The sequence below is a fragment of the Scyliorhinus torazame genome, chromosome 4, assembly GCF_047496885.1.
Source record: "Scyliorhinus torazame isolate Kashiwa2021f chromosome 4, sScyTor2.1, whole genome shotgun sequence".
Classification (NCBI taxonomy): domain Eukaryota; kingdom Metazoa; phylum Chordata; class Chondrichthyes; order Carcharhiniformes; family Scyliorhinidae; genus Scyliorhinus; species Scyliorhinus torazame.
The window spans coordinates 15,768,211-15,794,788 of NC_092710.1; the positions used below are offsets into that span (position 1 = coordinate 15,768,211).

The following is a 26,578-nucleotide window of genomic DNA, read 5'->3' on the forward strand; positions in this document are numbered from 1 at the left end:
GCCGCGGCAGGAGGAGCCGGCGGGGGGGTGAGGAGGAGGGCCGGGAGGGGGGGAGGTGAGGAGGGCGGGGCAGCGGACAGCCGGCTGGCCGAAGGCCCGGCCCCGCGAGGAGGCCGGGGACCAGGCCCACCCCGGCGGGGCCGAGGACGCTGGGCCGGGGAAGGGGGCACCGGGGCCCGCCGGGCAGCGGGGCAGCGGGGAAGCGGGCAGGAAGGGTTCGGGGAAGGAGTCGGGGCCGCAGGTCAGGAGAGCGGGCTCCGTCGCTAAGGCCGCGAAGGCATCCCGTGTGGCAGGGAATTCTGACGTTGCTGGGCCCAGCCCATCAATGGAAGCTGGGAGTGCTGAGCTGCAGGAACTGCACCCCAACCTGGAGTCAGTCTTCGGACAGGTAGGATCTCGGATACATTCAAATGGTCAGGACTGAGGGAGTGCTGCACTGTCAGAGGGTCAGTACTGAGGGACTGCCGCACTGTCAGAGGGTCAGTACTGAGGGAGTGCTGCACTGTCAGAGGGTCAGTACTGAGGGAGTGTTGCACTGTCAGTGAGTCAGTACTGAGGGAGTGTTGCACTGTCAGAGGGTCAGTACTGAGGGAGTGCTGCACTGTCAGAGAGTCAGTACTGAGGGAGTGCCGCACTGTCAGAGGGTCAGGACTGAGGAGTGTTGCACTGTCAGAGAGTCAGTACTGAGGGAGTGCCGCACTGTCAGAGGGTCAGGACTGAGGGGAGTGCTGCACTGTCAGAGGGTCAGTACTGAGGGAGTGCCGCACTGTCAGAGGGTCAGTACTGAGGGAGTGCCGCACTGTCAGAGGGTCAGTACTGAGGGAGTGCTGCACTGTCAGAGGGTCAGTAATGAGGGAGTGCTGCTCTGTCAGAGGGTCAGTACTGAGGGGAGTGCCGCACTGTCAGAGGGTCAGTACTGAGGGAGTGCCGCACTGTCATAGGGTCAGTACTGAGGGAGTGCCGCACTGTCATAGGGTCAGTACTGAGGGAGTGCCGCACTGTCATCGGGTCAGTACTGAGGGAGTGCTGCACTACTGTCAGAGGGTCAGTACTGAGGGAGTGCTGCACTGTCAGAGGGTCAGTACTGAGGGGAGTGCCACACTGTCAGAGGGTCAGTACTGAGGGAGTGCTGCACTGTCAGAGGGTCAGTACTGAGGGAGTGCCGCACTGTCAGAGGGTCAGTACTGAGGGAGTGCCGCACTGACAGAGGGTCAGTACTGAGGGAGTGCGGCACTGTCAGAGGGTCAGTACTGAGGGACTGCCGCACTGTCAGAGGGTCAGTACTGAGGGAGTGCTGCACTGTCAGAGGGTCAGTACTGAGGGAGAGCTGCACGGTCAGAGGGTCAGTACTGAGGGAGTGCTGCACTGTCAGAGGGTCAGTACTGAGGGAGTGCTGCACTGTCAGATGGTCAGTACTGAGGGAGTGCCGCACTGTCAGAGGGTCAGTACTGAGGGAGTGCTGCACTGTCAGAGGGTCAGTACTGAGGGCGTGCTGCACTGTCAGAGGGTCAGTACTGAGGGAGTGCTGCACTGTCAGAGGGTCAGTACTGAGGGCGTGCCGCACTGTTAGAGGGTCAGTACTGAGGGAGTGCTGCACTGTCAGAGGGTCAGTAGTGAGGGATTGCTGCACTGTCAGAGGGTCAGTACTGAGGGAGTGCCGCACTGTCAGAGGGTCAGTACTGAGGGAGTGCTGCACTGTCAGAGGGTCAGTACTGAGGGAGTGCTGCACTGTCAGAGGGTCAGTACTGAGGGAGTGCTGCACTGTCAGAGGGTCAGTACTGAGGGAGTGCCGCACTGTCAGAGGGTCAGTACTGAGGGAGTGCTGCACTGTCAGAGGGTCAGTACTGAGGGAGTGCCGCACTGTCAGAGGGTCAGTACTGAGGGAGTGCCGCACTGTCATAGGGTCAGTACTGAGGGAGTGCCGCACTGTCATAGGGTCAGTACTGAGGGAGTGCCGCACTGTCATAGGGTCAGTACTGAGGGAGTGCTGCACTGTCAGAGGGTCAGTACTGAGGGAGTGCTGCACTGTCAGAGGGTCAGTACTGAGGGAGTGCCGCACTGTCAGAGGGTCAGTACTGAGGGAGTGCCGCACTGTCAGAGGGTCAGTACTGAGGGAGTGCTGCACTGTCAGAGGGTCAGTACTGAGGGAGTGCTGCACTGTCATAGGGTCAGTACTGAGGGAGTGCCGCACTGTCATAGGGTCAGTACTGAGGGAGTGCCGCACTGTCATAGGGTCAGTACTGAGGGAGTGCCGCACTGTCATAGGGTCAGTACTGAGGGAGTGCTGCACTGTCAGAGGGTCAGTACTGAGGGAGCGCTGGACTGTCAGAGGGTCAGTACAGAGGGAGTGCCGCACTGTCAGAGGGTCAGTACTGAGGAAGTTCTGCACTGTCAGAGGGTCAGTACTGAGGGAGTGCTGCACTGTCAGAGGGTCAGTACTGAGGGAGTGCTGCACTGTCAGAGGGTCAGTACTGAGGGAGTGCCGCACTGTCAGAGGGTAAGTACTGAGGGAGTGCTGCACTGTCAGAGGGTCAGTACTGAGGGAGTGCTGCACTGTCAGAGGGTCAGTACTGAGGGAGTGCTGCACTGTCAGAGGGTCAGTACTGAGGGAGTGCTGCACTGTCAGAGGGTCAGTACTAAGGGAGTGCCGCACTGTCAGAGGGTCAGTACTGAGGGAGTGCCGCACTGTCAGAGGGTCAGTACTGAGGGAGTGCTGCACTGTCAGAGGGTCAGTACTGAGGGAGTGCCGCACTGTCAGAGGGTCAGTACTGAGGGAGTGCCGCACTGTCATAGGGTCAGTACTGAGGGAGTGCCGCACTGTCATAGGGTCAGTACTGAGGGAGTGCCGCACTGTCATAGGGTCAGTACTGAGGGAGTGCTGCACTGTCAGAGGGTCAGTACTGAGGGAGTGCTGCACTGTCAGAGGGTCAGTACTGAGGGAGTGCCGCACTGTCAGAGGGTCAGTACTGAGGGAGTGCCGCACTGTCAGAGGGTCAGTACTGAGGGAGTGCTGCACTGTCAGAGGGTCAGTACTGAGGGAGTGCTGCACTGTCATAGGGTCAGTACTGAGGGAGTGCTGCACTGTCATAGGGTCAGTACTGAGGGAGTGCCGCACTGTCATAGGGTCAGTACTGAGGGAGTGCCGCACTGTCATAGGGTCAGTACTGAGGGAGTGCTGCACTGTCAGAGGGTCAGTACTGAGGGAGCGCTGGACTGTCAGAGGGTCAGTACAGAGGGAGTGCCGCACTGTCAGAGGGTCAGTACTGAGGAAGTTCTGCACTGTCAGAGGGTCAGTACTGAGGGAGTGCTGCACTGTCAGAGGGTCAGTACTGAGGGAGTGCTGCACTGTCAGAGGGTCAGTACTGAGGGAGTGCCGCACTGTCAGAGGGTAAGTACTGAGGGAGTGCTGCACTGTCAGAGGGTCAGTACTGAGGGAGTGCTGCACTGTCAGAGGGTCAGTACTGAGGGAGTGCTGCACTGTCAGAGGGTCAGTACTGAGGGAGTGCTGCACTGTCAGAGGGTCAGTACTAAGGGAGTGCCGCACTGTCAGAGGGTCAGTACTGAGCGAGTGCAGCACTGTCAGAGGGTCAGTACTGAGGGAGTGCCGCACTGTCAGAGGGTCAGTACTGAGGGAGAGCTGCACTGTCAGAGGGTCAGTACTGAGGGAGTGCTGCACTATCAGAGGGTCAGTACTGAGAGAGCGCCGCACTTCAGAGGGTCAGTACTGAGAGACTGCCGCACTGCCAGAGGGTCAGTACTGAGGGAGTGCTGCACTGTCAGAGGGTCAGTACTGAGGGAGTGCTGCACTGTCAGAGGGTCAGCACTGAGGGAGTGCTGCACTGTCAGAGGGTCAGTACTGAGAGATATGCAAACAGGCTGGAGAAGGGGCTGAATGGGGCCTCCTCCTCTTCCCGTCAAACGAGCTGGAGAAGGGGCTGAATGGGGCCTCCTCCTGTTCCTGTTCAACAGGCTGGAGAAGGGGCTGAATGTGGCCTCCTCCGGTTCCTGTGTACCAGGCTGGAGAAGGGGCTGAATGGGGCCTCCTCCTGTTCCTGTGTAACAGGCTGGAGAAGGGGCTGAATGGGGCCTCCCCCTGTTCCTGTGTAACGGGCTGGAGAAGGGGCTGAATGGGGCCTCCTCCTGTTCCTGTGTAACAGGCTGGAGACGGTGCTGAATGGGGCCTCCTCCTGTTCCTGTGCAACAGGCTGGAGAGGAGGCTGAATGGGGCCTCCTCCTGTTCCTGTGTAACAGGCTGGAGAAGGGGCTGAATGGGGCCTCCTCATTTTCCTGTGTAACAGGCTGGAGAAGGGGTTGAATGGGGCCTCCTCCTGTTCCTGTGTAACAGGCTGGAGAAGGGGCTGAATGGGGCCTCCTCCTGTTCCTGTGCAACCGGCAGGAGAGGAGGCTGAATGGGGCCTCCTCATTTTCCTGTGTAACAGGCTGGAGAAGGGGATGAATGGGGCCTCCTCCTGTTCCTGTGTAACAGGCTGGAGAAGGGGCTGAATGGGGCCTCCTCCTGTTCCTGTGCAACCGGCAGGAGAGGAGGCTGAATGGGGCCTCCTCCTGTTCCTGTGTAACAGGCTGGAGAAGGGGCTGAATGGGGCCTCCTCCTGTTCCTGTGTAACAGGCTGGAGAAGGGGCTGAATGGGGCCTCCTCCTGTTCCTGTGTAACAGGCTGGAGAAGGGGCTGAATGGGGCCCCCTCCTGTTCCTGTGTAACAGGCTGGAGAAGGGGCTGAATAGGGCCTCCTCCTGTTCCTGTGTAACAGGCTGGAGAAGGGGCTGAATAGGGCCTCCTCCTGTTCCTGTGTAACAGGCTGGAGAAGGGGCTGAATGGAGCCTCCTCCTGTTCCTGTGTAACAGGCTGGAGAAGGAGCTGAATGGGGCCTCCTGTTCCTGTGTAACAGGCTGGAGAAGGGGCTGAATGGGGCCTCCTCCTGTTCCTGTGTAACAGGCTGGAGAAGGGGCTGAATAGGGCCTCCTCCTGTTCCTGTGTAACAGGCTGGAGAAGGGGCTGAATGGGGCCAACTCCTGTTCCCGTGTAACGGGCTGGAGAAGGGGCTGAATGGGGCCTCCTCCTGTTCCTGTGTAACAGGCTGGAGAAGGGGCTGAATGGGGCCTCCTCCTGTTCCTGTGTAACGGGCTGGAGAAGGGGCTGAATGGGGCCTCCTCCTGTTCCTGTGTAACAGGCTGGAGAAGGCGCTGAATGGGGCCTCCTCCTGTTCCTGTGTAACGGGCTGGAGAAGGGGCTGAATGGGGCCTCCTCCTGTTCCTGTGTAACAGGCTGGAGAAGGGGCTGAATGGGGCCTCCTCCTGTTCCTGTGTAACGGGCTGGAGAAGGGGCTGAATGGGGCCTCCTCCTGTTCCTGTGTAACGGGCTGGAGAAGGGGCTGAATGGGGCCTCCTCCTGTTCCTGTGTAACGGGTACGAGTCTTGAACGACTTAACAAAATAGGATGACAGAGAGGTTTTAAAGAGATTTAAGTGAAGCAAGGCACGGGATTAACCAGGACTTTAACCATTAAGCAGGCAAAGGTGCTGATGTCGGATTAGAAAGCGGGAGTGCCGCATTTGAATATGCCCATTCTGGGACAAGAATGAGAGGGGGAGGGGGAGGGGATGAGTGTCCCACACTCCGTGTCTGCTCCATCTCATACAACGTTGCTTCATGTCTAACAGGTCAGATACAGTGTAGAGCTCCCTCTACATTACCCTGACAGTGTCCCCCCCACTTTATACCCAGTGTCGGCATCGAGCTCTCCCAGGACAGGTACAGCACGGGTTAGATACAGTGTAGAGCTCCCTCTACATTACCCTGACAGTGTGTCCCCCACTTTATACCCAGTGTCAGCATCGAGCTCTCCCGGGACAGGTACAGCACGGGTTAGATACAGTGTAGAGCACCCTCTACATTACCCTGACAGTGTCCCCCCCACTTTATACCCAGTGTCAGCATCGAGCTCTCCCAGGACAGGTACAGCACGAGTCAGATACAGTGTAGAGCTCCCTCTACATTACCCTGACAGTGTGTCCCCCACTTTATACCCAGTGTCAGCATCGAGCTCTCCCAGGACAGGTACAGCACGGGTTAGATACAGTGTAGAGCTCCCTCTACATTACCCTGACAGTGTGTCCCCCACTTTATACCCAGTGTGAGCATCGAGCGCTCCCAGGACAGGTACAGCACGGGTTAGATACAGGGTAGAGCTCCCTCTACATTACCCTGACAGTGTGTCCCCTCCACTTTATACCCAGTGTCAGCATCGAGCTCTCCCAGGACAGGTACAGCATGGGTTAGATACAGTGTAGAGCTCCCTCTACATTACCCTGACAGTGTGTCCCCCACTTTATACCCAGTGTCAGCATCGAGCTCTCCCAGGACAGGTACAGCACGGGTTAGATCCAGTGTAGAGGTCCCTCTACATTACCCTGACAGTGTGTCCCCCACTTTGTACCCAGTGTCAGCATCGAGCTCTCCCAGGACAGGTACAGCACGGGTTAGATACAGTGTAGAGCTCCCTCTACATTACCCTGACAGTGTGTCCCCCACTTTATACCCAGTGTCAGCATCGAGCTCTCCCAGGAAAGGTACAGCACGGGTTAGATACAGTGTAGAGCTCCCTCTACATTACCCTGACAGTGTGTCCCCCACTTTATACCCAGTGTCAGCATCGAGCTCTCCCAAGACAGGTACAGCACGGGTTAGATACAGTGTTGAGCTCCCTCTACATTACACTGACAGTGTCCCCCCCACTTTATACCTAGTGTCAGCATCGAGCTCTCCCAGGACAGGTACAGCACGGATTAGATACAGTGTAGAGCTCCCTCTACATTACCCTGACAGTGTCCCCCCCACTTTATACCCAGTGTCAGCATCGAGCGCTCCCAGGACTGGTACAGCACGGGTTAGATACAGGGTAGAGCTCCCTCTACATTACCCTGACAGTGTGTCCCCCACTTTATACCCAGTGTCAGCATCGAGCTCTCCCAGGTCAGGTACAGCACGGGTTAGATACAGTGTAGAGCTCCCTCTACATTACCCTGACAGTGTCCCCCCCACTTTATACCCAGTGTCAGCACCGAGCTCTCCCAGGACAGGTACAGCACGGGTTAGATACAGTGTAGAGCTCCCTCTACATTACGCTGAAAGTGTGTCCCCCACTTTATACCCAGATACCCAGTGTCAGCATCGAGCTCTCCCAGGACAGGTACAGCACGGGTTAGATACAGTGTAGAGCTCCCTCTACATTACGCTGAAAGTGTCCCCCCCACTTTATACCCAGTGTCAGCATCGAGCTCTCCCAGGACAGGTACAGCACGGGTTAGATACAGTGTAGAGCTCCCTCTACATTACCCTGACAGTGTGTCCCCCACTTTATACCCATTGTCAGCATCGAGCTCTCCCAGGACAGGTACAGCACGGGTTAGATACAGTGTAGAGCTCCCTCTACATTACCCTGACAGTGTGTCCCCTCCACTTTATACCCAGTGTCAGCATCGAGCTCTCCCAGGACAGGTACAGCATGGGTTAGATACAGTGTAGAGCTCCCTCTACATTACCCTGACAGTGTGTCCCCCACTTTATACCCAGTGTCAGCATCGAGCTCTCCCAGGACAGGTACAGCACGGGTTAGATCCAGTGTAGAGGTCCCTCTACATTACCCTGACAGTGTGTCCCCCACTTTGTACCCAGTGTCAGCATCGAGCTCTCCCAGGACAGGTACAGCAGGGGTTAGATACAGTGTAGAGCTCCCTCTACATTACCCTGACAGTGTGTCCCCCACTTTATACCCAGTGTCAGCATCGAGCTCTCCCAGGACAGGTACAGCACGGGTTAGATACAGTGTAGAGCTCCCTCTACATTACCCTGACAGTGTGTCCCCCACTTTATACCCAGTGTCAGCATCGAGCTCTCCCAAGACAGGTACAGCACGGGTTAGATACAGTGTTGAGCTCCCTCTACATTACACTGACAGTGTCCCCCCCACTTTATACCTAGTGTCAGCATCGAGCTCTCCCAGGACAGGTACAGCACGGATTAGATACAGTGTAGAGCTCCCTCTACATTACCCTGACAGTGTCCCCCCCACTTTATACCCAGTGTCAGCATCGAGCGCTCCCAGGACAGGTACAGCACGGGTTAGATACAGTGTAGAGCTCCCTCTACATTACCCTGACAGTGTGTCCCCCACTTTATACCCAGTGTCAGCATCGAGCTCTCCCAGGTCAGGTACAGCACGGGTTAGATACAGTGTAGAGCTCCCTCTACATTACCCTGAAAGTGTGTCCCCCACTTTATACCCAGTGTCAGCACCGAGCTCTCCCAGGACAGGTACAGCACGGGTTAGATACAGTGTAGAGCTCCCTCTACATTACGCTGAAAGTGTGTCCCCCACTTTATACCCAGATACCCAGTGTCAGCATCGAGCTCTCCCAGGACAGGTACAGCACGGGTTAGATACAGTGTAGAGCTCCCTCTACATTACGCTGAAAGTGTCCCCCCCACTTTATACCCAGTGTCAGCATCGAGCTCTCCCAGGACAGGTACAGCACGGGTTAGATACAGTGTAGAGCTCCCTCTACATTACCCTGACAGTGTGTCCCCCACTTTATACCCATTGTCAGCATCGAGCTCTCCCAGGACAGGTACAGCACGGGTTAGATACAGTGTAGAGCTCCCTCTACATTACCCTGACAGTGTGTCCCCTCCACTTTATACCCAGTGTCAGCATCGAGCTCTCCCAGGACAGGTACATCACGGGTTAGATACAGTGTAGAGCTCCCTCTACATTACGCTGAAAGTGTGTCCCCCACTTTATACCCAGTGTCAGCATCGAGCTCTCCCAGGACAGGTACAGCACGGGTTAGATACAGTGTAGAGCTCCCTCTACATTACCCTGACAGTGTGTCCCCTCCACTTTATACCCAGTGTCAGCATCGAGCTCTCCCAGGACAGGTACAGCACGGGTTAGATACAGTGTAGAGCTCCCTCTACATTACCCTGACAGTGTGTCCCCCACGTTATACCCAGTGTCAGCATCGAGCTCTCCCAGGACAGGTACAGCACGGGTTACATACAGTGTAGAGCTCCCTCTACATTACCCTGACAGTGTCCCCCCCACTTTATACCCAGTGTCAGCATCGAGCTCTCCCAGGACAGGTACAGCACGGGTTAGATACAGTGTAGAGCTCCCTCTACATTACCCTGACAGTGTCCCCCCCACTTTATACCCAGTGTCAGCATCGAGCTCTCCCAGGACAGGTACAGCACGGGTTAGATACAGTGTAGAGCTCCCTCTACATTACCCTGACAGTGTGTCCCCCACTTTATACCCAGTGTCAGCATCGAGCTCCCAGGACAGGTACAGCACGGGTTAGATACAGTGTAGAGCTCCCTCTACATTACCCTGACAGTGTGTCCTCCACTTTATACCCAGTGTCAGCATCGAGCTCTCCCACGACAGGTACAGCATGGGTTCGATACAGTGTCGAGCTCCCTCTACATTATCCTGACAGTGTGTCCCCCACTTTATACCCAGTGTCAGCATCGAGCTCTCCCAGGACAGGTACAGCACGGGTTAGATACCGTGTAGAGCTCCCTCTACATTACCCTGACAGTGTGTCCCCCACTTTATACCCATTGTCAGCATCGAGCTCTCCCAGGACAGGTACAGCACGGGTTAGATACAGTGTAGAGCTCTCTCTACATTACCCTGACAGTGTCCCCCACTTTATACCCAGTGTCAGCATCGAGCTCTCCCAGGACAGGTACAGCACAGGTTAGATACAGTGTAGAGCTCCCTCTACATTACCCTGACAGTGTCACCCCCCCCACTTTATACCCAGTGTCAGCATCGAGATCTCCCAGGACAGGTACAGAACGGGTTAGATACAGTGTAGAGCTCCCTCTACATTACCCTGACTGTGTCCCCCCCACTTTATACCCAGTGTCCGCATCGTGCTCTCCCAGGACAGGTACAGCACGGGTTAGATACAGTGTAGAGCTCCCTCTACATTACCCTGACAGTGTGTCCCCCACTTTATACCCAGTGTCAGCATCGAGCTCTCCCAGGACAGGTACAGCAAAGGTTAGATACAGTGTAGTGCTCCCTCTACATTACCCTGACAGTGTCCCCCCCACTTTATACCCATTGTCAGCATCGAGCTCTCCGAGGACAGGTACAGCACGGGTTAGATACAGTGTAGAGCTCCCTCTACATTACCCTGACAGTGTCCCCCCCCACTTTATACCCAGAGTCAGCATCGAGCGCTCCCAGGACAGGTACAGCACGGGTTAGATACAGTGTAGAGCTCCCTCTACATTACCCTGACAGTGTGTCCCCCACTTTATACCCAGTGTCAGCATCGAGCTCTCCCAGGACAGGTACAGCACGGGTTAGATACAGTGTAGAGCTCTTTCTACATTACCCTGACAGTGTCTCCCCCCCCCACACTTTATACCCACTGTCAGCATCGAACTCTCCCAGGACAGGTACAGCACGGGTTAGATACAGTGTAGAGCTCCTTCTACATTACCCTGACAGTGTCCCTCCCACTTTATACCCAGAGTCAGCATCGAGCTCTCCCAGGACAGGTACAGCACGGGTTAGATACAGTGTAGAGCTCCCTCTACATTACCCTGACAGTGTGTCCCCCACTTTATACCCAGTGTCAGCATCGAACTCTCCCAGGACAGGTACAGCACGGGTTAGATACAGTGTAGAGCTCCCTCTACATTACCCTGACAGTGTGTCCCCCACTTTATACCCAGTGTCAGCATCGAACTCTCCCAGGACAGGTACAGCACGGGTTAGATACAGTGTAGAGCTCCCTCTACATTACCCTGACAGTGTCCCTCCCACTTTATACCCAGTGTCAGCATCGAGCTCTCCCAGAACAGGTACAGCACGGGTTAGATACAGTGTAGAGCTCCCTCTACATTACCCTGACAGTGTCCCTCCCACTTTATACCCAGAGTCAGCATCGAGCTCTCCCAGGACAGGTACAGCACGGGTTAGATACAGTGTAGAGCTCCCTCTACATTACCCTGACAGTGTGTCCCCCACTTTATACCCAGTGTCAGCATCGAGCTCTCCCAGGACAGGTACTGCACGGGTTAGATACAGTGTAGAGCTCCCTCTACATTACCCTGACAGTGTTTCCCCCACTTTATACCCAGTGTCAGCATCGAGCTCCCAGGACAGGTACAGCACGGGTTAGATACAGTGTAGAGCGCCCTCTACATTACCCTGACAGTGTGTCCCCCACTTTATACCCAGTGTCAGCATCGACCTCTCCCAGGACAGGTACAGCACGGGTTAGATACAGTGTAGAGCTCCCTCTACATTACCCTGACAGTGTGTCTCCCACTTTATACCCAGTGTCAGCATCGAGCTCTCCCAGGACAGGTACAGCACGGGTTAGATACAGTGTAGTGCTCCCTCTACATTACCCTGACAGTGTCCACCCCACTTTATACCCATTGTCAGCATCGAGCTCTCCCAGGACAGGTACAGCACGGGTTAGATACAGTGTAGAGCTCCCTCTACATTACCCTGACAGTGTCCCCCCCACTTTATACCCAGTGTCAGCATCGAGCTCTCCCAGGACAGGTACAGCACGGGTTAGATACAGTGTAGAGCTCCCTCTACATTACCCTGACAGTGTGTCCCCCACTTTATACCCAGTGTCAGCATTGAGCTCTCCCAAGACAGGTACAGCACGGGTTAGATACAGTGTTGAGCTCCCTCTACATTACACTGACAGTGTCCCCCCCACTTTATACCTAGTGTCAGCATCGAGCTCTCCCAGGACAGGTACAGCACGGATTAGATACAGTGTAGAGCTCCCTCTACATTACCCTGACAGTGTCCCCCCCACTTTATACCCAGTGTCAGCATCGAGCGCTCCCAGGACAGGTACAGCACGGGTTAGATAAAGGGTAGAGCTCCCTCTACATTACCCTGACAGTGTGTCCCCCACTTTGTACCCAGTGTCAGCATCGAGCTCTCCCAGGACAGGTACAGCACGGGTTAGATACAGTGTAGAGCTCCCTCTACATTACCCTGACAGTGTGTCCCCCACTTTATACCCAGTGTCAGCATCGAGCTCTCCCAGGACAGGTACAGCACGGGTTAGATACAGTGTAGAGCTCCCTCTACATTACCCTGACAGTGTGTCCCCCACTTTATACCCAGTGTCAGCATCGAGCTCTCCCAAGACAGGTACAGCACGGGTTAGATACAGTGTTGAGCTCCCTCTACATTACACTGACAGTGTCCCCCCCACTTTATACCTAGTGTCAGCATCGAGCTCTCCCAGGACAGGTACAGCACGGATTAGATACAGTGTAGAGCTCCCTCTACATTACCCTGACAGTGTCCCCCCCACTTTATACCCAGTGTCAGCATCGAGCGCTCCCAGGACAGGTACAGCACGGGTTAGATACAGGGTAGAGCTCCCTCTACATTACCCTGACAGTGTGTCCCCCACTTTATACCCAGTGTCAGCATCGAGCTCTCCCAGGTCAGGTACAGCACGGGTCAGATACAGTGTAGAGCTCCCTCTACATTACCCTGACAGTGTCCCCCCCACTTTATACCCAGTGTCAGCACCGAGCTCTCCCAGGACAGGTACAGCACGGGTTAGATACAGTGTAGAGCTCCCTCTACATTACGCTGAAAGTGTGTCCCCCACTTTATACCCAGATACCCAGTGTCAGCATCGAGCTCTCCCAGGACAGGTACAGCACGGGTTAGATACAGTGTAGAGCTCCCTCTACATTACGCTGAAAGTGTCCCCCCCACTTTATACCCAGTGTCAGCATCGAGCTCTCCCAGGACAGGTACAGCACGGGTTAGATACAGTGTAGAGCTCCCTCTACATTACCCTGACAGTGTGTCCCCCACTTTATACCCATTGTCAGCATCGAGCTCTCCCAGGACAGGTACAGCACGGGTTAGATACAGTGTAGAGCTCCCTCTACATTACCCTGACAGTGTGTCCCCTCCACTTTATACCCAGTGTCAGCATCGAGCTCTCCCAGGACAGGTACATCACGGGTTAGATACAGTGTAGAGCTCCCTCTACATTACGCTGAAAGTGTGTCCCCCACTTTATACCCAGTGTCAGCATCGAGCTCTCCCAGGACAAGTACAGCACGGGTTAGATACAGTGTAGAGCTCCCTCTACATTACCCTGACAGTGTGTCCCCCACTTTATACCCAGTGTCAGCATCGAGCTCTCCCAAGACAGGTACAGCACGGGTTAGATACAGTGTTGAGCTCCCTCTACATTACACTGACAGTGTCCCCCCCACTTTATACCTAGTGTCAGCATCGAGCTCTCCCAGGACAGGTACAGCACGGATTAGATACAGTGTAGAGCTCCCTCTACATTTCCCTGACAGTGTCCCCCCCACTTTATACCCAGTGTCAGCATCGAGCGCTCCCAGGACAGGTACAGCACGGGTTAGATACAGGGTAGAGCTCCCTCTACATTACCCTGACAGTGTGTCCCCCACTTTATACCCAGTGTCAGCATCGAGCTCTCCCAGGTCAGGTACAGCACGGGTTAGATACAGTGTAGAGCTCCCTCTACATTACCCTGACAGTGTCCCCCCCACTTTATACCCAGTGTCAGCACCGAGCTCTCCCAGGACAGGTACAGCACGGGTTAGATACAGTGTAGAGCTCCCTCTACATTACGCTGAAAGTGTGTCCCCCACTTTATACCCAGATACCCAGTGTCAGCATCGAGCTCTCCCAGGACAGGTACAGCACGGGTTAGATACAGTGTAGAGCTCCCTCTACATTACGCTGAAAGTGTCCCCCCCACTTTATACCCAGTGTCAGCATCGAGCTCTCCCAGGACAGGTACAGCACGGGTTAGATACAGTGTAGAGCTCCCTCTACATTACCCTGACAGTGTGTCCCCCACTTTATACCCATTGTCAGCATCGAGCTCTCCCAGGACAGGTACAGCACGGGTTAGATACAGTGTAGAGCTCCCTCTACATTACCCTGACAGTGTGTCCCCTCCACTTTATACCCAGTGTCAGCATCGAGCTCTCCCAGGACAGGTACATCACGGGTTAGATACAGTGTAGAGCTCCCTCTACATTACGCTGAAAGTGTGTCCCCCACTTTATACCCAGTGTCAGCATCGAGCTCTCCCAGGACAGGTACAGCACGGGTTAGATACAGTGTAGAGCTCCCTCTACATTACCCTGACAGTGTGTCCCCTCCACTTTATACCCAGTGTCAGCATCGAGCTCTCCCAGGACAGGTACAGCACGGGTTAGATACAGTGTAGAGCTCCCTCTACATTACCCTGACAGTGTGTCCCCCACGTTATACCCAGTGTCAGCATCGAGCTCTCCCAGGACAGGTACAGCACGGGTTACATACAGTGTAGAGCTCCCTCTACATTACCCTGACAGTGTCCCCCCCACTTTATACCCAGTGTCAGCATCGAGCTCTCCCAGGACAGGTACAGCACGGGTTAGATACACTGTAGAGCTCCCTCTACATTACCCTGACAGTGTCCCCCCCACTTTATACCCAGTGTCAGCATCGAGCTCTCCCAGGACAGGTACAGCACGGGTTAGATACAGTGTAGAGCTCCCTCTACATTACCCTGACAGTGTGTCCCCCACTTTATACCCAGTGTCAGCATCGAGCTCCCAGGACAGGTACAGCACGGGTTAGATACAGTGTAGAGCTCCCTCTACATTACCCTGACAGTGTGTCCTCCACTTTATACCCAGTGTCAGCATCGAGCTCTCCCACGACAGGTACAGCACGGGTTTGATACAGTGTAGAGCTCCCTCTACATTATCCTGACAGTGTGTCCCCCACTTTATACCCAGTGTCAGCATCGAGCTCTCCCAGGACAGGTACAGCACGGGTTAGATACAGTGTAGAGCTCCCTCTACATTACCCTGACAGTGTGTCCCCCACTTTATACCCATTGTCAGCATCGAGCTCTCCCAGGACAGGTACAGCACGGGTTAGATACAGTGTAGAGCTCCCTCTACATTACCCTGACAGTGTCCCCCACTTTATACCCAGTGTCAGCATCGAGCTCTCCCAGGACAGGTACAGCACGGGTTCGATACAGTGTAGAGCTCTCTCTACATTACCCTGACAGTGTCCCCCACTTTATACCCAGTGTCAGCATCGAGCTCTCCCAGGACAGGTACAGCACGGGTTAGATACAGTGTAGAGCTCCCTCTACATTACCCTGACAGTGTTCCCCCCCCCCACTTTATACCCAGTGTCAGCATCGAGATCTCCCAGGACAGGTACAGAACGGGTTAGATACAGTGTAGAGCTCCCTCTACATTACCCTGACTGTGTCCCCCCCACTTTATACCCAGTATCCGCATCGTGCTCTCCCAGGACAGGTACAGCACGGGTTAGATACAGTGTAGAGCTCCCTCTACATTACCCTGACAGTGTGTCCCCCACTTTATACCCAGTGTCAGCATCGAGCTCTCCCAGGACAGGTACAGCACGGGTTAGATACAGTGTAGTGCTCCCTCTACATTACCCTGACAGTGTCCCCCCACTTTATACCCATTGTCAGCATCGAGCTCTCCGAGGACAGGTACAGCACGGGTTAGATACAGTGTAGAGCTCCCTCTACATTACCCTGACAGTGTCCCCCCCACTTTATACCCAGTGTCAGCATCGAGCGCTCCCAGGACAGGTACAGCACGGGTTAGATACAGTGTAGAGCTCCCTCTACATTACCCTGACAGTGTGTCCCCCACTTTATACCCAGTGTCAGCATCGAGCTCTCCCAGGACAGGTACAGCACGGGTTAGATACAGTGTAGAGCTCTTTCTACATTACCCTGACAGTGTCTCCCCCCCCCACACTTTATACCCACTGTCAGCATCGAACTCTCCCAGGACAGGTACAGCACGGGTTAGATACAGTGTAGAGCTCCTTCTACATTACCCTGACAGTGTCCCTCCCACTTTATACCCAGAGTCAGCATCGAGCTCTCCCAGGACAGGTACAGCACGGGTTAGATACAGTGTAGAGCTCCCTCTACATTACCCTGACAGTGTGTCCCCCACTTTATACCCAGTGTCAGCATCGAACTCTCCCAGGACAGGTACAGCACGGGTTAGATACAGTGTAGAGCTCCCTCTACATTACCCTGACAGTGTGTCCCCCACTTTATACCCAGTGTCAGCATCGAACTCTCCCAGGACAGGTACAGCACGGGTTAGATACAGTGTAGAGCTCCCTCTACATTACCCTGACAGTGTCCCTCCCACTTTATACCCATTGTCAGCATCGAGCTCTCCCAGAACAGGTACAGCACGGGTTAGATACAGTGTAGAGCTCCCTCTACATTACCCTGACAGTGTCCCTCCCACTTTATACCCAGAGTCAGCATCGAGCTCTCCCAGGACAGGTACAGCACGGGTTAGATACAGTGTAGAGCTCCCTCTACATTACCCTGACAGTGTGTCCCCCACTTTATACCCAGTGTCAGCATCGAGCTCTCCCAGGACAGGTACTGCACGGGTTAGATACAGTGTAGAGCTCCCTCTACATTACCCTGACAGTGTGTCCCCCACTTTATACCCAGTGTCAGCATCGAGCTCCCAGGACAGGTACAGCACGGGTTAGATACAGTGTAGAGCGCCCTCTACATTACCCTGACAGTGTGTCCCCCACTTTATACCCAGTGTCAGCATCGAGCTCTCCCAGGACAGGTACAGCACGGGTTAGATACAGTGTAGAGCTCCCTCTACATTACCCTGACAGTGTGTCTCCCACTTTATACCCAGTGTCAGCATCGAGCTCTCCCAGGACAGGTACAGCACGGGTTAGATACAGTGTAGTGCTCCCTCTACATTACCCTGACAGTGTCCACCCCACTTTATACCCATTGTCAGCATCGAGCTCTCCCAGGACAGGTACAGCACGGGTTAGATACAGTGTAGAGCTCCCTCTACATTACCCTGACAGTGTCCCCCCCACTTTATACCCAGTGTCAGCATCGAGCTCTCCCAGGACAGGTACAGCACGGGTTAGATACAGTGTAGAGCTCCCTCTACATTACCCTGACAGTGTGTCCCCCACTTTATACCCAGTGTCAGCATTGAGCTCTCCCAAGACAGGTACAGCACGGGTTAGATACAGTGTTGAGCTCCCTCTACATTACACTGACAGTGTCCCCCCCACTTTATACCTAGTGTCAGCATCAAGCTCTCCCAGGACAGGTACAGCACGGATTAGATACAGTGTAGAGCTCCCTCTACATTACCCTGACAGTGTCCCCCCCACTTTATACCCAGTGTCAGCATCGAGCGCTCCCAGGACAGGTACAGCACGGGTTAGATAAAGGGTAGAGCTCCCTCTACATTACCCTGACAGTGTGTCCCCCACTTTATACCCAGTGTCAGCATCGAGCTCTCCCAGGACAGGTACAGCACGGGTTACATACAGTGTAGAGCTCCCTCTACATTACCCTGACAGTGTCCCCCCCACTTTATACCCAGTGTCAGCATCGAGCTCTCCCAGGACAGGTACAGCACGGGTTAGATACAGTGTAGAGCTCCCTCTACATTACCCTGACAGTGTCCCCCCCACTTTATACCCAGTGTCAGCATCGAGCTCTCCCAGGACAGGTACAGCACGGGTTAGATACAGTGTAGAGCTCCCTCTACATTACCCTGACAGTGTGTCCCCCACTTTATACCCAGTGTCAGCATCGAGCTCCCAGGACAGGTACAGCACGGGTTAGATACAGTGTAGAGCTCCCTCTACATTACCCTGACAGTGTGTCCTCCACTTTATACCCAGTGTCAGCATCGAGCTCTCCCACGACAGGTACAGCACGGGTTCGATACAGTGTAGAGCTCCCTCTACATTATCCTGACAGTGTGTCCCCCACTTTATACCCAGTGTCAGCATCGAGCTCTCCCAGGACAGGTACAGCACGGGTTAGATACAGTGTAGAGCTCCCTCTACATTACCCTGACAGTGTGTCCCCCACTTTATACCCATTGTCAGCATCGAGCTCTCCCAGGACAGGTACAGCACGGGTTAGATACAGTGTAGAGCTCCCTCTACATTACCCTGACAGTGTGTCCCCCACTTTATACCCAGTGTCAGCATCGAACTCTCCCAGGACAGGTACAGCACGGGTTAGATACAGTGTAGAGCTCCCTCTACATTACCCTGACAGTGTCCCTCCCACTTTATACCCATTGTCAGCATCGAGCTCTCCCAGAACAGGTACAGCACGGGTTAGATACAGTGTAGAGCTCCCTCTACATTACCCTGACAGTGTCCCTCCCACTTTATACCCAGAGTCAGCATCGAGCTCTCCCAGGACAGGTACAGCACGGGTTAGATACAGTGTAGAGCTCCCTCTACATTACCCTGACAGTGTGTCCCCCACTTTATACCCAGTGTCAGCATCGAGCTCTCCCAGGACAGGTACTGCACGGGTTAGATACAGTGTAGAGCTCCCTCTACATTACCCTGACAGTGTGTCCCCCACTTTATACCCAGTGTCAGCATCGAGCTCCCAGGACAGGTACAGCACGGGTTAGATACAGTGTAGAGCGCCCTCTACATTACCCTGACAGTGTGTCCCCCACTTTATACCCAGTGTCAGCATCGAGCTCTCCCAGGACAGGTACAGCACGGGTTAGATACAGTGTAGAGCTCCCTCTACATTACCCTGACAGTGTGTCTCCCACTTTATACCCAGTGTCAGCATCGAGCTCTCCCAGGACAGGTACAGCACGGGTTAGATACAGTGTAGTGCTCCCTCTACATTACCCTGACAGTGTCCACCCCACTTTATACCCATTGTCAGCATCGAGCTCTCCCAGGACAGGTACAGCACGGGTTAGATACAGTGTAGAGCTCCCTCTACATTACCCTGACAGTGTCCCCCCCACTTTATACCCAGTGTCAGCATCGAGCTCTCCCAGGACAGGTACAGCACGGGTTAGATACAGTGTAGAGCTCCCTCTACATTACCCTGACAGTGTGTCCCCCACTTTATACCCAGTGTCAGCATTGAGCTCTCCCAAGACAGGTACAGCACGGGTTAGATACAGTGTTGAGCTCCCTCTACATTACACTGACAGTGTCCCCCCCACTTTATACCTAGTGTCAGCATCAAGCTCTCCCAGGACAGGTACAGCACGGATTAGATACAGTGTAGAGCTCCCTCTACATTACCCTGACAGTGTCCCCCCCACTTTATACCCAGTGTCAGCATCGAGCGCTCCCAGGACAGGTACAGCACGGGTTAGATAAAGGGTAGAGCTCCCTCTACATTACCCTGACAGTGTGTCCCCCACTTTATACCCAGTGTCAGCATCGAGCTCTCCCAGGACAGGTACAGCACGGGTTACATACAGTGTAGAGCTCCCTCTACATTACCCTGACAGTGTCCCCCCCACTTTATACCCAGTGTCAGCATCGAGCTCTCCCAGGACAGGTACAGCACGGGTTAGATACAGTGTAGAGCTCCCTCTACATTACCCTGACAGTGTCCCCCCCACTTTATACCCAGTGTCAGCATCGAGCTCTCCCAGGACAGGTACAGCACGGGTTAGATACAGTGTAGAGCTCCCTCTACATTACCCTGACAGTGTGTCCCCCACTTTATACCCAGTGTCAGCATCGAGCTCCCAGGACAGGTACAGCACGGGTTAGATACAGTGTAGAGCTCCCTCTACATTACCCTGACAGTGTGTCCTCCACTTTATACCCAGTGTCAGCATCGAGCTCTCCCACGACAGGTACAGCACGGGTTCGATACAGTGTAGAGCTCCCTCTACATTATCCTGACAGTGTGTCCCCCACTTTATACCCAGTGTCAGCATCGAGCTCTCCCAGGACAGGTACAGCACGGGTTAGATACAGTGTAGAGCTCCCTCTACATTACCCTGACAGTGTGTCCCCCACTTTATACCCATTGTCAGCATCGAGCTCTCCCAGGACAGGTACAGCACGGGTTAGATACAGTGTAGAGCTCCCTCTACATTACCCTGACAGTGTCCCCCACTTTATACCCAGTGTCAGCATTGAGCTCTCCCAGGACAGGTACAGCACGGGTTCGATACAGTGTAGAGCTCTCTCTACATTACCCTGACAGTGTCCCCCACTTTATACCCAGTGTCAGCATCGAGCTCTCCCAGGACAGGTACAGCACGGGTTAGATACAGTGTAGAGCTCCCTCTACATTACCCTGACAGTGTTCCCCCCCCCCACTTTATACCCAGTGTCAGCATCGAGATCTCCCAGGACAGGTACAGAACGGGTTAGATACAGTGTAGAGCTCCCTCTACATTACCCTGACTGTGTCCCCCCCACTTTATACCCAGTGTCCGCATCGTGCTCTCCCAGGACAGGTACAGCACGGGTTAGATACAGTGTAGAGCTCCCTCTACATTACCCTGACAGTGTGTCCCCCACTTTATACTCAGTGTCAGCATCGAGCTCTCCCAGGACAGGTACAGCACGGGTTAGATACAGTGTAGTGCTCCCTCTACATTACCCTGACAGTGTCCCCCCACTTTATACCCATTGTCAGCATCGAGCTCTCCGAGGACAGGTACAGCACGGGTTAGATACAGTGTAGAGCTCCCTCTACATTACCCTGACAGTGTCCCCCCCACTTTATACCCAGTGTCAGCATCGAGCGCTCCCAGGACAGGTACAGCACGGGTTAGATACAGTGTAGAGCTCCCTCTACATTACCCTGACAGTGTGTCCCCCACTTTATACCCAGTGTCAGCATCGAGCTCTCCCAGGACAGGTACAGCACGGGTTAGATACAGTGTAGAGCTCTTTCTACATTACCCTGACAGTGTCTCCCCCCCCCACACTTTATACCCACTGTCAGCATCGAACTCTCCCAGGACAGGTACAGCACGGGTTAGATACAGTGTAGAGCTCCTTCTACATTACCCTGACAGTGTCCCTCCCACTTTATACCCAGAGTCAGCATCGAGCTCTCCCAGGACAGGTACAGCACGGGTTAGATACAGTGTAGAGCTCCCTCTACATTACCCTGACAGTGTGTCCCCCACTTTATACCCAGTGTCAGCATCGAACTCTCCCAGGACAGGTACAGCACGGGTTAGATACAGTGTAGAGCTCCCTCTACATTACCCTGACAGTGTGTCCCCCACTTTATACCCAGTGTCAGCATCGAACTCTCCCAGGACAGGTACAGCACGGGTTAGATACAGTGTAGAGCTCCCTCTACATTACCCTGACAGTGTCCCTCCCACTTTATACCCATTGTCAGCATCGAACTCTCCCAGAACAGGTACAGCACGGGTTAGATACAGTGTAGAGCTCCCTCTACATTACCCTGACAGTGTCCCTCCCACTTTATACCCAGAGTCAGCATCGAGCTCTCCCAGGACAGGTACAGCACGGGTTAGATACAGTGTAGAGCTCCCTCTACATTACCCTGACAGTGTGTCCCCCACTTTATACCCAGTGTCAGCATCGAGCTCTCCCAGGACAGGTACTGCACGGGTTAGATACAGTGTAGAGCTCCCTCTACATTACCCTGACAGTGTGTCCCCCACTTTATACCCAGTGTCAGCATCGAGCTCCCAGGACAGGTACAGCACGGGTTAGATACAGTGTAGAGCGCCCTCTACATTACCCTGACAGTGTGTCCCCCACTTTATACCCAGTGTCAGCATCGAGCTCTCCCAGGACAGGTACAGCACGGGTTAGATACAGTGTAGAGCTCCCTCTACATTACCCTGACAGTGTGTCTCCCACTTTATACCCAGTGTCAGCATCGAGCTCTCCCAGGACAGGTACAGCACGGGTTAGATACAGTGTAGTGCTCCCTCTACATTACCCTGACAGTGTCCACCCCACTTTATACCCATTGTCAGCATCGAGCTCTCCCAGGACAGGTACAGCACGGGTTAGATACAGTGTAGAGCTCCCTCTACATTACCCTGACAGTGTCCCCCCCACTTTATACCCAGTGTCAGCATCGAGCTCTCCCAGGACAGGTACAGCACGGGTTAGATACAGTGTAGAGCTCCCTCTACATTACCCTGACAGTGTGTCCCCCACTTTATACCCAGTGTCAGCATTGAGCTCTCCCAAGACAGGTACAGCACGGGTTAGATACAGTGTTGAGCTCCCTCTACATTACACTGACAGTGTCCCCCCCACTTTATACCTAGTGTCAGCATCGAGCTCTCCCAGGACAGGTACAGCACGGATTAGATACAGTGTAGAGCTCCCTCTACATTACCCTGACAGTGTCCCCCCCACTTTATACCCAGTGTCAGCATCGAGCGCTCCCAGGACAGGTACAGCACGGGTTAGATAAAGGGTAGAGCTCCCTCTACATTACCCTGACAGTGTGTCCCCCACTTTATACCCAGTGTCAGCATCGAGCTCTCCCAGGACAGGTACAGCACGGGTTACATACAGTGTAGAGCTCCCTCTACATTACCCTGACAGTGTCCCCCCCACTTTATACCCAGTGTCAGCATCGAGCTCTCCCAGGACAGGTACAGCACGGGTTAGATACAGTGTAGAGCTCCCTCTACATTACCCTGACAGTGTCCCCCCCACTTTATACCCAGTGTCAGCATCGAGCTCTCCCAGGACAGGTACAGCACGGGTTAGATACAGTGTAGAGCTCCCTCTACATTACCCTGACAGTGTGTCCCCCACTTTATACCCAGTGTCAGCATCGAGCTCCCAGGACAGGTACAGCACGGGTTAGATACAGTGTAGAGCTCCCTCTACATTACCCTGACAGTGTGTCCTCCACTTTATACCCAGTGTCAGCATCGAGCTCTCCCAGGACAGGTACAGCACGGGTTAGATACAGTGTAGAGCTCCCTCTACATTACCCTGACAGTGTGTCCCCCACTTTATACCCATTGTCAGCATCGAGCTCTCCCAGGACAGGTACAGCACGGGTTAGATACAGTGTAGAGCTCCCTCTACATTACCCTGACAGTGTCCCCCACTTTATACCCAGTGTCAGCATCGAGCTCTCCCAGGACAGGTACAGCACGGGTTCGATACAGTGTAGAGCTCTCTCTACATTACCCTGACAGTGTCCCCCACTTTATACCCAGTGTCAGCATCGAGCTCTCCCAGGACAGGTACAGCACGGGTTAGATACAGTGTAGAGCTCCCTCTACATTACCCTGACAGTGTCCCCCCCCCCCCACTTTATACCCAGTGTCAGCATCGAGATCTCCCAGGACAGGTACAGAACGGGTTAGATACAGTGTAGAGCTCCCTCTACATTACCCTGACTGTGTCCCCCCCACTTTATACCCAGTGTCCGCATCGTGCTCTCCCAGGACAGGTACAGCACGGGTTAGATACAGTGTAGAGCTCCCTCTACATTACCCTGACAGTGTGTCCCCCACTTTATACCCAGTGTCAGCATCGAGCTCTCCCAGGACAGGTACAGCACGGGTTAGATACAGTGTAGTGCTCCCTCTACATTACCCTGACAGTGTCCCCCCCACTTTATACCCATTGTCAGCATCGAGCTCTCCGAGGACAGGTACAGCACGGGTTAGATACAGTGTAGAGCTCCCTCTACATTACCCTGACAGTGTCCCCCCCACTTTATACCCAGTGTCAGCATCGAGCGCTCCCAGGACAGGTACAGCACGGGTTAGATACAGTGTAGAGCTCCCTCTACATTACCCTGACAGTGTGTCCCCCACTTTATACCCAGTGTCAGCATCGAGCTCTCCCAGGACAGGTACAGCACGGGTTAGATACAGTGTAGAGCTCTTTCTACATTACCCTGACAGTGTCTCCCCCCCCCACACTTTATACCCACTGTCAGCATCGAACTCTCCCAGGACAGGTACAGCACGGGTTAGATACAGTGTAGAGCTCCTTCTACATTACCCTGACAGTGTCCCTCCCACTTTATACCCAGAGTCAGCATCGAGCTCTCCCAGGACAGGTACAGCACGGGTTAGATACAGTGTAGAGCTCCCTCTACATTACCCTGACAGTGTGTCCCCCACTTTATACCCAGTGTCAGCATCGAACTCTCCCAGGACAGGTACAGCACGGGTTAGATACAGTGTAGAGCTCCCTCTACATTACCCTGACAGTGTGTCCCCCACTTTATACCCAGTGTCAGCATCGAACTCTCCCAGGACAGGTACAGCACGGGTTAGATACAGTGTAGAGCTCCCTCTACGTTACCCTGACAGTGTCCCTCCCACTTTATACCCAGTGTCAGCATCGAGCTCTCCCAGAACAGGTACAGCACGGGTTAGATACAGTGTAGAGCTCCCTCTACATTACCCTGACAGTGTCCCTCCCACTTTATACCCAGAGTCAGCATCGAGCTCTCCCAGGACAGGTACAGCACGGGTTAGATACAGTGTAGAGCTCCCTCTACATTACCCTGACAGTGTGTCCCCCACTTTATACCCAGTGTCAGCATCGAGCTCTCCCAGGACAGGTACTGCACGGGTTAGATACAGTGTAGAGCTCCCTCTACATTACCCTGACAGTGTGTCCCTCACTTTATACCCAGTGTCAGCATCGAGCTCCCAGGACAGGTACAGCACGGGTTAGATACAGTGTAGAGCGCCCTCTACATTACCCTGACAGTGTGTCCCCCACTTTATACCCAGTGTCAGCATCGAGCTCTCCCAGGACAGGTACAGCACGGGTTAGATACAGTGTAGAGCTCCCTCTACATTACCCTGACAGTGTGTCTCCCACTTTATACCCAGTGTCAGCATCGAGCTCTCCCAGGACAGGTACAGCACGGGTTAGATACAGTGTAGTGCTCCCTCTACATTACCCTGACAGTGTCCACCCCACTTTATACCCATTGTCAGCATCGAGCTCTCCCAGGACAGGTACAGCACGGGTTAGATACAGTGTAGAGCTCCCTCTACATTACCCTGACAGTGTCCCCCCCACTTTATACCCAGTGTCAGCATCGAGCTCTCCCAGGACAGGTACAGCACGGGTTAGATACAGTGTAGAGCTCCCTCTACATTACCCTGACAGTGTGTCCCCCACTTTATACCCAGTGTCAGCATTGAGCTCTCCCAAGACAGGTACAGCACGGGTTAGATACAGTGTTGAGCTCCCTCTACATTACACTGACAGTGTCCCCCCCACTTTATACCTAGTGTCAGCATCGAGCTCTCCCAGGACAGGTACAGCACGGATTAGATACAGTGTAGAGCTCCCTCTACATTACCCTGACAGTGTCCCCCCCACTTTATACCCAGTGTCAGCATCGAGCGCTCCCAGGACAGGTACAGCACGGGTTAGATAAAGGGTAGAGCTCCCTCTACATTACCCTGACAGTGTGTCCCCCACTTTATACCCAGTGTCAGCATCGAGCTCTCCCAGGTCAGGTACAGCACAGGTTTGATACAGTGTAGAGCTCCCTCTACATTACCCTGACAGTGTGTCCCCCATTTTATACCCAGTGTCAGCATCGAGCTCTCCCAGGACAGGTACAGCACGGGTTAGATGCAGTGTAGAGCTCCCTCTACATTACCCTGACAGTGTGTCCCCCACTTTATACCCAGTGTCAGCATCGAGCTCTCTCAGGACAGGTACAGCACGGGTTAGATACAGTGTAGAGCTCGCTCTACAATACCCTGACAGTGTCCCCCCCACTTTATACCCAGTGTCAGCATCGAGCTCTCCCAGGACAGGTACAGCACGGGTTCGATATAGTGTAGAGCTCCCACTACATTACCCTGACAGTGTCCCCCCCACTTTATACCCAGTGTCAGCATCGAGCTCTCCCAGGACAGGTACAGCACAGGTTAGATACAGTGTAGAACTGCCTCTACATTACCCTGACAGTGTCCCGCCCACTTTATACCCAGTGTCAGCATCGAGCTCTCCCAGGACAGGTACAGCACGGGTTCGATACAGTGTAGAGCTCCCTCGACATTACCCTGACAGTGTGTCCCCCACTTTATACCCAGTGTCAGCATCGAGCTCTCCCAGGACAGGTACAGCACGGGTTAGATACAGTATAGAGCTCCCTCTACATTACCCTGACAGTGTGTCCCCCACTTTATATCCAGTGTCAGCATCGAGGTTTCCCAGGACAGGTACAGCACGGGTTAGATACAGTGTAGAGCTCCCTCTACATTACCCTGACAGTGTGTCCCCCACTTTATACCCAGTGTCAGCATCGATCTCTCCCAGGACAGGTACAGCACGGGTTAGATACAGTGTAGAGTTCCCTCTACATTACCCTGACAGTGTGTCCCCCACGTTATACCCAGTGTCAGCATCGAGCTCTCCCAGGACAGGTACAGCACGGGTTCGATACAGTGTAGAGCTCTCTCTACATTACCCTGACAGTGTCCCCCACTTTATACCCAGTGTCAGCATCGAGCTCTCCCAGGACAGGTACAGCACGGGTTAGATACAGTGTAGAGCTCCCTCTACATTACCCTGACAGTGTGTCCCCCACTTTATACCCAGTGTCAGCATCGAGATCTCCCAGGACAGGTACAGCACGGGTTAGATACAGTGTAGAGCTCCCTCTACATTACCCTGACAGTGT

At 54.1% G+C, this 26,578-nt stretch overlaps 1 protein-coding gene across 1 annotated transcript in view; it reads left to right on the plus strand.

Annotated features, from left to right (window-relative positions):
* Positions 1–325: 325 nt before the first annotated feature.
* The window catches only part of LOC140411285 (calcium-binding protein 1-like), a 261,821-nt gene continuing 235,568 nt past the window's right edge, over positions 326–26,578 (plus strand). Inside the window, exon 1 of the mRNA XM_072500407.1 lies at positions 326–388. Coding sequence (XP_072356508.1) covers positions 326–388 — 63 coding nt within the window. The remainder of the gene's footprint in view (positions 389–26,578) is intronic.